Source organism: Eschrichtius robustus, chromosome 19 (genome assembly GCF_028021215.1).
Source record: "Eschrichtius robustus isolate mEscRob2 chromosome 19, mEscRob2.pri, whole genome shotgun sequence".
Taxonomy (NCBI): domain Eukaryota; kingdom Metazoa; phylum Chordata; class Mammalia; order Artiodactyla; family Eschrichtiidae; genus Eschrichtius; species Eschrichtius robustus.
In genome coordinates this window covers 7,712,388-7,723,410 of record NC_090842.1, presented here as the reverse complement: position 1 = coordinate 7,723,410, position 11,023 = coordinate 7,712,388, and the positions used below count along the sequence as shown (strand labels likewise).

At 46.1% G+C, this 11,023-nt stretch overlaps 1 protein-coding gene across 4 annotated transcripts in view; it reads left to right on the top strand.

The window, feature by feature from the left end:
* Positions 1 to 7,534: 7,534 nt before the first annotated feature.
* The window catches only part of GAN (gigaxonin), a 60,940-nt gene continuing 57,451 nt past the window's right edge, over positions 7,535 to 11,023 (top strand). For all 4 annotated transcript variants that reach the window (XM_068527764.1, XM_068527762.1, XM_068527763.1 and 1 more), the window contains exon 1: positions 7,535 to 7,817. In XM_068527764.1, the coding sequence (XP_068383865.1) occupies positions 7,651 to 7,817 (167 nt within the window). In that variant the 5' untranslated portion in view covers positions 7,535 to 7,650. The remainder of the gene's footprint in view (positions 7,818 to 11,023) is intronic.

Below are 11,023 nucleotides of genomic sequence, written 5' to 3'. Positions count from 1 at the left end.
GAGGGAGGAGCGGGCCAGATAGTGGGACACCTCATGAGTCAGGCACAGGGACTTGGGGGACCAGTGAAGGATGAGAAAGACAGGATCATGGCACGTAGGGAATGTAACCTATGCCGATGTTCTAAGGGGAAAGTATTGGGTTGGCCAAAAAGTTCGTTCGGGTTTTTCCATACGATCTTCCAGAAGCCACAGGTTGGGAGAAGAAATTTGTGTTCCATACACATAATAAAAGAACTCCTAAAAAAATCGATTTGAAAACCCAATTTTTAAAAATGAAACAAAGGTTAAACAAGCACTTAAAAAAAGATACAAGTGATCAAAAAGCATATAAAAAGGTGCTCAACATTGTTATTCATTAGGGAAATACAAATTTAAAAAACAAGATACCACTACACACCCACCAGAATGGGTGTAATTAAAACAAAAACACCACCGATTATTGAGGGATGTGGAGCAACTGGAACTCTCATAGACAACTGTTGGGAGTGTAGTTTGGTACAACCACTTTGGAAAACTGGCAGTATCTGCTGAAGCTGAACATATGCCTTTTCTATGACCGGGCAACTGAACTCCAGCACATCCACAAGGGAAAAAAGCGCATGTGTCCACCCAAACAAAGACTTGTTTGAGAATGTTCATAATAGCTTTATTGTAATAGCCCCAAACTGGATACAGTCCAAGTATCTGCCAACAGGGAAACAGATACATAAATGGTGGTATATTCACGCAGTGGTAGAGTCACAGTAATAAAGAACCAACTATTGCTACAAGTAACAAATGGAAGAATTTCAAAGATCACGCAGTGGTAGTGTCACAGTAATAAAGAACCAACTATTGCTACAAATAATAAATGGAAGAATTTCGAAGTAACAAATGGAAGAATTTCAAAGACACTGTATGGAGTGAAATATGCCAAATGCAAAGGTTCAAGAACAGGAAAAACCAATCAATAGTGATAGAAGTCAGAACAGTGGTTTCCTGTGGGAGGTACTAACTGGAAACACTGAGGGAAACTTCTGGGTTACTGGGAATGTTCTTTATCTTGATCCGGCTGGTGAGTTCACATGGAGCAATTCATTGAGCCGTACACTTTATGTTATACCTCAATCAAGATGTTTTTCCAAGATAATAAATATATTAAAGTGTTAATTAGTTTCAAACCTTGCTAGGCAAAGATGTCTAACATATTTCCGAAAATATAAGAATGAATTTAAATGTTAATAAATCAAATGAAACACGTGGAGCATGAAATAAGAAGCAGTAGAATAGGGATGTTTAAAGAGCTGGAATAGGAAGGGAAAATGGCAGATGGAGTCAGAAAATAGATTAAGTTCACTACAGTCCAGCATTTACATCAGGGAGAAGTGAGACGTGAAGTTGTCAAGCCAGACCCGAGAGGAGGTAGCTGGTGGAGCCCGGACTGTAGAGGTGAAGAGACTAGATTTTTGACTTGAAAGTCAACCGGAAGCTAACAGTTCGTGAGCTGGGAAAAATGCCATTAAAAACCAGGAGGATGACTGTGGTGATGATAGCGATCATGAACATAAAAACACTTAGCACTTGCTGAGCACCTATTATGTGCCAGACCTTCTTGTCAGTGCTTCACTAGTATCATCTCATTTAATCCTCACAACTGCTCTGGGAAGTTACTACGATTATGCTAGTTTTACAGAGGGAGAAACTGAAGAAGTGGAGTAATTAACCCAGAGCCTCCAAGAATAGGAGAAAGAGACCCCGTGGGGAGGTAGTGAGGAAATCCAATGACTTAAAGGAATTCAAATGACTTCACGTTAAAACAGGTCTAAGGAGCAGGCAAATTACTTACATGATATAAATGCTGCAGAATAAATCAGCAGCGTATTGGCTAGAATTCTAGGGGGAGGACAGAAATTGAGTATCTTTTGCATGCTTTGGGGTATATAAACAACATACAATATCCAAACTAAATTTAAAGAGTACAAAGTGGAAAATGGTGTGGCTCGAAGGAGGAAATAAAGGTTCTTGCACAGGACTTGGTTTGAAAGAAGTAACTGGGGCGACCTCTGCCCAGAGCTGTTATATCGTGACCTTCTGAGGCTTGGAAGTTTCATGTCCTTTGAATCACTCTTGATAATTCATCTTTCTCCATGTTGGCAGGGTCAGGTTAGGCAGCAAGGGACGAAAAGATCCAGGAAGATTTTCTTCCTTCCTCCCTTCCTTCAGTCTGTTTCTTTCTTTCAGTAAGTCTATATTTATTGTGTATCAATTATATTCCATGCATTGTTTTAGAGGCTGGCGATACAGTGATAAATAAAATAGGAAGTTCCTGCCAGGCCTCATGAAACTTGTAATCAGAGGAGACACACAATACACAAATAAACATATATTATTTTAGGTACTCATTGAATGCAGTGAGGAAAAATGAAGGAGGTTGAGGGAAGCATTCATTATACAGGGAGATAAGTGAAGGCCTCTCTGAGGAGCTGACATTTGAGCTCTGATCTATGCAGAAGGAAAGATCAAAGTCTGAGAATATGAGGAAAGACATTTCCAGGCTTAGAAATCAGCCAGTGCAAAGGCCCTGGGGTGGGCATATGTGAGGCCTGTCCAAGGAGCAGCAAGAAGGCCAGTTTGGTTAGTGCACATCGAGGGAGAGGAGAGTGGTAGGAAATGAGGTCGCAGAGGAAGTACAAGGCCACATCTCTCAGGGCTTTCTACTTTGGACTTTTTCCCCCTAAGTTTGATGGGAAGCTATTGGAGGGTTTTGTTTTGGGAAGCAACTTGATCTGATTAACTTACGGGGAGAAAAGAACTCACAAGGGGGCAAGAGGAACAGGGAGCACAGCCTAGGAGGCTATTGCAGGAGTCCAGGGGGAGCTGACTGGCGGCTGGACTCAGGTGGTACTGATGGGGGTCAGGAGATGAGGCTGGACTCAGGACACAGACTGCAGGAGGAGCTGCAGGATTTGCTGGTGAATTGGGTGAAGGGCATGAGAAAAAAGATCAAGAATGTCCCGAAATCTCTGTCCTTGGTTAAATGAATGATGCTGCCACTTTATTTGGGGAATGATTCGGTTTAAGGGGTAAAATCAGGAGTTTATTTTCAACCAGAGATGTTAGCCTGCTGTTGCATAGACCAGCTTGGAGTTCATGGGGGTACTGTGGAAAACAACAAGTGAAGTAATCCCTTGTGGACAGAAAAATCCCAGTTCTCCCTACTTATTAACATTTATTCATTCAGCAAATATTTATTGAGTACCTACTGTGTGTCAGGCCCTGTGCCAGGTGCTGGGAATACAGCATGGATTTGCACAGACACAGAAACTATCTTCATTACAGCTTAATTAGTTCACTGGTTTCTGAGACACTTCTCTGAATATTGTGTAAATATATAGAATCAACTCTCAAGAGTTATAAATACTGAGATGTTCTCTGACTCAGCAATTTGGAAGAGCTCAGATTCTCGGAAAGAAAGGAGCTATATATAGATTTGGACAAATGACAGATTTACCTAATAAAATATTTGAAGACTGCCTTAAAATGAATCAGAAGAGACTGTCTCAACCAAATTAATGTTTATGAAGAGTCAACTTGGTGTAATGGAAAAGCTTACAGGGCTGGAAGGCAGAAGCTCTGGGCCTGTCTGTTCTGCCCGACTAGGTCACGTGTATGACTTTGACTGAGTCCTTCATCATCTTGCTTCAGTTTTCACTTCAATAAAATGAATCCACTGAAGGCAATATTTTCCAAAGCGCTTCCAAACTACTAATTTTTTTCCTTGCATTATCTTCTCCTGGACTCTTATTCCTCTTTCTAACATTTATTTTAAAATAAAACCCCAAACTCCAAGGTGATTCTTCTTTCTTTTAAGCGTTCATTTTTTGAAGCAAAGTATTTTATTTTTGCAAATGAAACTTGTTTTTTCCTGACTGTAAAATGATACATGATCAGAAAAGCACAAAGAGAATAAAAAGTCCCTACAATGGTACCATGGAGGTAACTATGTCTGTTTTCACCATCAGTGCCTCTGCAATGGGTATCATATAGCAGGTGCTTAATAAATATTTGTTGAATGAATGACTACTGTTAGTATCTTGTGAAAACATCCTTTTTAGTCTTCAGAGGAAAAAAAGAATCCTTTCTCTGGGGTTGTTTAGCCTCTGAAGAGGCTATAGTTATAGTCACCAGAGACTGAAACTTGCTGGGACTGTATCGAATCTCTGAGATTACACATTTCACAACAGCTGATGTCTGATATCTATGGAATGTAGGGAAACAATAACACTAAATACACCACTCTGATGGCCATAAACAATATCAAGGTGGCTCGGTTTGAGCAATATCAAGAAAGGCTGCAGAACAGTCCACGGTCTAACCAGGAGTGGCTCTGGTAGCAGCTGCCCCACAAGTCCTTCCTCCCACACTTGGGCCCTCTTCCTTCCCTACAGAACCAAGATGCGGTTTTCTGGGGCACTTGAGTTCAACTCAACAATTTTTATTGAGAATCTAGCATTCTTTTGATTGTTAACTCCCTTCTCAGTAAACCAAGATGGTCTTCTGATTGCCTCTGGAAATGAATGGAAGCCAGATCCTGTCTGCAGACACATGCTGCATCTTTTTTTCTCAGATGGAATTCGTGGCTAATGTTGAAAAACTGGGACACTGGACATGTGAATCTGAATTGTCAGATCTCTTGAAAAATCGCTGGATTTGGCACCCGTGGGCCCTCATCCCCTGGAGCAATCAGCTGGAAGTGAGGGGCAGCCTCCCACCTGACACAGGGGGTGTGTTCTTCAGCTCTCTGTGGTCCCACCTGCCCCTACTGTGCTATATCCTGCCTCCTGGGCCCATTCACCAACTTGCCACCTCTAACAGATTACGGGAAGCATTCAGGGATAACCCACTGAGCACCAGGCACTGTGCAAGTCTCTTGGAATATGTAAACGCAACACAGCTACTACCCTGGAGGAGCTCGCGTATAAACCAGTTAATTACAGCGCAGTGAGCTAAATGCAGCACAGAAGGCACGACCATGGCACAGCATGGGGACTCTGCCCTGAGAAACAGGTTGGAGGTTCTCTGAAGGGCACTGAGCTGGATTTTGAAGGATGAATATGAGTGATTCAGGCAGGTGGTTGGTGGGGAATATTGCAAACAGTGGGGGTGGAATGGAGAGCATTTAAAAGATCTTCTGCCGATTTGCTGCCTGTTGCACAGGGGAACCTCTCAAGCCAGCAACTACCTTTCCCCTGATTGATGCTGGTCTGTCTACAACCTTCTGCCCAGGTCCTCCCATACCTTCCTCCTGTCAAAACACCAGAGAAGGTTACCTCTACCAGGAAGAGCCTGCCTGACTAATCCCCGTTCACCTCCAGTTACTTCAACTAAGGCAACACTCCCATTCTGGGAAAACTGGCTACCTGAGGGTGATTCTGTTATTTGAGCTCTTTGTTTTGTTTTGGAACCTCTGACATTTGAAGAATAGACCAGCATTCCAAGTAATTGATCAGTAAGTGTTTATCAAACACCTATGTATTTGATTTGAACTCTTTCTGTCATATATATCATTTTTGACTCCAACAACGACCCAGTTGAGAAAGAAGACAGACACAAACTGAAAACAGACTGCAATTCAGAAAACATTTATTAAATGCCTGATGCTCACAATTTTTAAAATCCCTCCATCCATCCAACATTTACTGAGCACTAATAGGGCCAGGCAGTGAGCTTGGCAGCTAGAAATGGAGATGCTTGCATATACAAGCTAGCAGGTGACATGGATAAATAAACCCCTTACAGTAATTTTCCTGCCAGAGCAACGTTCAAAGTACAGCAGTAACTTCAAGCAAGAAGTGTTGACTGCTCCCATGAATACTGGGCAGGTATCATGGAGAAGATAAGCTCCAGCTGCTTATCTTATTGACTTTGTATCATGACATTTTACAACGTACACAAAAATATAGAGACGAACGAGTACAACGAATCTCCATGTACTCATGACCCGGCTTTAAAAGTAGTAACTCATAGCCACTTTTGATTCATTTATACCTCCACCCACTTCACTCCATCCCTTTGTTTTGTTTTGAAGCCAATCCTAGACATTTTAATCATTTCATCCATAATACTGAGCTGGAAATGTCTGGACTTTCCGCTAGTAACATCCTTCTCCCAATCTATTCTTTTGCCACTGACTCCACCAGAGTTATATACCCTGATTCCCACCAGTAACCCCAAATCCTTGACTGGTTCAGGGTAAAGATCCAAGACTTTATTGGAGCCTTTGAGTTGACAGAAGGAAAAGCCTCAGCTGATCCAGTGAAAACCCCATCCTGCCTTATCTGGAATACTGACCATATTCTTCCGGTCCTTGGCCTTTGTAAAACTGCTAATTTCTTGTAAGCTTGTTGAGCCCCTAATGTGTGGACAAAACGGGGGCTACATTCCACATTCCCATGTGCCCTTAGCAACCTTCCCAGAAACTTCAGACAGTATGGGGCTTGCTCTGCAGGCCAAGCTGCCCCAGATTTGCTTCCTGTCACCACCTTGATCTTCACTGGGTGGGGAGCCTGGTCACATCTGAACATCTGGCCTCTCTACCTTCCACCCCTTCAGCGTTTCTCTCTCTCTCTGAAATGTACCAACATCATGCAATTAGTTACTCAACCCAGAACATTATCCTGGACTCCCTCTCCCTTCTAATTCTGCCTATTCTTTTAAAGCCATCCACTACTGTCCACCTCCATCATCACCCTTCCATCCAGGCCACCGTTCCCTTCCCTCAAGTACGGCAATATTTAAGAACTTTTCTGCCTTTGGCACCCTCCCGCCCCCGCCACCCCCAGTTCTCCACGCAGCAGCTGAGTGATCTTCGTGAAACGACCTGCTAAAAACCCTCTCATGGTTCCTAACACCTACGGGATCAAGACCAACTTCCTTACCACTGCTAAGGAGGCCCTGCTTCTGCTCCATCTCCTCCCTCGCCCGCAACCCAAACGCTCTTTTCAGGGCCTGCTTTCTCGGGTCTCTGTGCTCTTACCTGGGAAGCGCCTTTTCTCTCGTAAATAATGAGCGCTACACCTACTGCGCCCTCGCTTACATGCGTTATCTCACATGAATCCGCAACAACACTAAGATATCATCTTCATTTTGCAGACGGACAAATTAAGGATGGGCACCTTACCCATGGTAACACAGCTAGTGAGTGGAAGAGCCGAGACTCGAATTCAGACTCACGGCGCCAGAGGCCACGGGCTCAACCACCGAGTGCCAGCCTGCCCGCACACCCCTCCATCGCTGCAGCGATCGCTCTCAGCGGCGGACCGCGCCCGGCAGCGCCCGTTCGGGGACCGGTAGCTCAGTAGGAGGAGCGAGGCTTCGGATTGGCAGCCTCCGGCGACGCCGGGGGAGAGGGAGGGCACAAGGGCGCGGGGGGGGCGTCGCGCAGAAATGACGCAACACCGCGGCTCCTTAAAGGCGCCGGACTCTCGCGCGGCGCACGGCGCAGGCGCGTTTCGGAGGCTCCCGATTTTGCTCGCAGCGCTGAGAGCCGGGCCGGGCAGACGGGCGCGAGCGGGCTGTGCAGACTGGGCGCGCGCTGGACGCGGGCGGCTCGAGGCATCCGTTTGGGCGGCGTCCGGAGCCCGACCGGCTGGCTGAGGAGCGGGCGCCGCGATGGCCGAGGGCAGCGCCGTGTCAGATCCTCAGCACGCCACGCGCCTACTGCGAGCGCTCAGCTCTTTCCGTGAGGAGTCCCGCTTCTGCGACGCGCACCTGGTCCTCGACGGGGAGGAGATACCGGTGCAGAAGAACATCCTGGCGGCTGCCAGCCCGTACATAAGGTGAGGAGGGGGCCGGGCGGGCCCGCGCTGCCCGGAGCCCGGGGGCGGGGCGAGCCGGGCGTGTCCCCGGAGCCCCTGGTCCCCACCCCCCAGCCGCTGGGGTCCCTCTGGTCACCGCTTAGCGCGGCGTCCCTCCCGGCAGACACCCCGGCCGGGCCCCACTCGCTGCCTCCCCGCAGGACAGCCCCTATGGCTTCGGCCGGGCCGGGCCCGTGCCCCCCACCGGACCCCACTCCCCCTGGAGTTGACGCCGGACCGCATTCCCCCCGCCCTCCCTCCTCGGGTTCCCACCGCCCGGCGCTGGCCGGGGCCTCAGAACCCCGGAGGCCCCCAGACGCCGTCCTGGGCCGGACCCGGCCCCGCGACCGCGAGCAGGGCTGGGCGGCGCCCAGGAAGAGCTGCCCCTTCGCCCCGGCCCAGCCCGCGGATCCCGGCTGAAGTTTGCCGGCCGTTCGCCTCCAAATCGACGCACAGTGGGCCGGGTCCAGCGCCGCGAAAGCGGCCAGGGAGCGCCCCTCCCGCGGAGAAGCCAAACAAACACCTCTCCGGGTGTGGGCAGAAGGAAAACCCTATCGGATCTTTTTCTTAGGATGGACGATCCGACACCCCCCCCCCCCAACCAGCCCCAAGTTCTTCGCAGAAGTGACTTTCCACCCTTTGTGGGAACTTCTTTTAAAAAAGAAGGGTAGTGCGTTGTAGACGTTAAAGTAAGCTGTAGCACATTTTAAAAGACTTACTGTAATTCTCAGGATGCTGTTACAACCCGAGGACCATGAGATTTTAGCGACTTGGAGAAGGCATTTTAAAACAAAGCTTAACCTGGTTTGCCAGCTCAGCTAACGAGGTGAATTAAAGGTTGATAGGACAGTGCTCATACAAGTGTGTCACATCTTGAGGGGGCTGTTATGTTACAGCAACTTTCTTGCAAACTGGGTTACTCTTTTAATAAAAGAAAAAAAAATGCTAGAAGCTGGAGAAACTGCCTAGTAAGCTGGTTAAATATAGACTAATAGTAGAGAATGTCACTAGAATTGACAGGTCAGAAAAGGCAAAATGATGTGCTCTGCATTCTTAGTGCATTGTCCTAGCAGAACTCGGCACACAAACTGCATTTTAACCTTTGTATTGGCAGACATTTGTGCTAAGTCAGAAGCAGTTCAAGTGCTCTGGTAACTTCTGGCTCCTCCTGGCTCTCTTTCTTAAATCCACTTGCACTCTTTCTTTGTGGATTTAAAGGTGGAGTTGGGGTGAGTTGTCATTAGTGTGGATTTAGATTGCCAACATGACAGATATCTCATAGCTGGCAGTTCAGAGCTTTGAGCAGTCAATATAAAATTGGCATCAGCAGGCCAGCGTCTTCCCTGTATCCGAAGTATTCCCTGTTTGGGGAAATGCTTAGGAAAACCACTTTAGATGTATTATTGTAGTTCTGTAAGAGACATCCAGCTGGCTTAAAAGAAAATTGCAAATCACCAAATACATGCTCTCTATTCCCTTTCCGTGGTTCATTTTTCTCCATAGCACTTGCCACTATAATATACCCTGTATTTTACTCATTTACTCTGTGGATCTTCCCCACCCACAGTGTAAGCTCCAAGAGGCCAGGGACTTTCCTTTTGTTCATTACCGTATCCCTGGCACACAGAAAGACCAGTGCCTACTGGTTAGCAGATGGGTTGAAGCAGGGACTGCCTTCCTTTATGCCACAGAAGATTGGACATGAGAGGACCAGCCCTGGTGCGTTTCCATTTCAGATGCTCAGTTGTCCCTGATTGAGAAGAGCCCTGCACCTGCTTTCTGCTCCCAGCTTTCACTCTTCAGCGAGTTGTCCGTAGATGACTTCTTCTTGGCTTCAGCGCACTAGTCTGATAAATGAGGGATAAAATGCATCTTCATCTCATTTAATCTTTGACCCACACTGTGAAGAAGTAGGTAATAGTGCTTTGAGCCGCTCCCAGGTCTGCACACAGGTTTCCGAAGGTAGTGGTATCACTGCTGTATCTGCTGAATTAGGAAAGGTGGGGCATCCGCTTGTGACATGGTGGCACATATGAGAATATTTAGTAATGTGAAATGTTATTTAGACTAACAGTAATTTTTTTTTCTATTTTTAGTTTTTTTTTAAAGATTTATTTATTATTTATTTATTTTATTTTATTCTTGGCTACGTCGGGTCTTAGTTGCGGCACGCGGGATCTTTGTTGGGGTACGCGGGATCTTTCGTTGCAGCGCATGGGCTTCTCTCTAGTTGTGGCCTGTGGGTTTTTCTCTCTCTAGTGGCGCGCAGCCTCCAGGGCGCGTGGGCTCTCTAGTTGAGACGCGCGAGCTCAGTAGTTGTGGCGCGCGGGCTTGGTTGCCCCACGGCATGTGGGATCTTAGTTCCCCCGACCAGGGCTCGAACCCACGTCCCCTGCATTGTAAGGCGGATTCTTTACCGCTGGACCACCAGGGAAGTCCTGCTAGCAGTAATTTAGATGTGAAATATTACTAATCGTAGTAGCAGAGCCAAAAGGGACCTCAGACCCCTCTAATCCCATTCTTTTACTTTCCAGATAAAGAAGTGGTGCTCGGTGGGCATTAGTGATCTGTATTACAATGAGGTTATTAGCATTTAATGGATGAACCAGGATTAGACTCCAGGTTAGTGACACCTAGTCTCCTACTCGTTTACCATACCAAGTTACAGCATTACTCGCATGTAACTATTCTTTGCAAGTCAGTAAGCGGTAGAGTTTACACAATATGTTATGATTTACGTGCTTATTAAGTACTTTCACATGCTGTCTCACTTTGATTTTCATTTTCAACCATCTTGTACAGTAGGCAGGGCAGATATTTTTGACATTTTACAGATAAATATGAATTAGTCAATATGTGTTTTTTCAGTGACTAATTGCTGTAACTTTATTTGACTGTTGAAGTGGTATATTTGTTCTTGGGGTTCTTTTAAAATTATCAATCTCAAGGCTACTTCAAAGTAATATGACTAATTCATGTTACTACTTAGAAACAAACTTTAATTTTTGATACCAATGATGTTGGGCTTTTATAACATCTCTGTTTTGTTTGAATGGAACTTAAAGAATTCTGTTGAAACAAAATGAGTTTGTATGTTCTAGAACTTGATGTTTCTCACTTTCCCTTTTGAAGCTTAAGCATTTAGGTCTGTGATGTCATTAATATATGGATTGGGAGTTCAAAAGTTT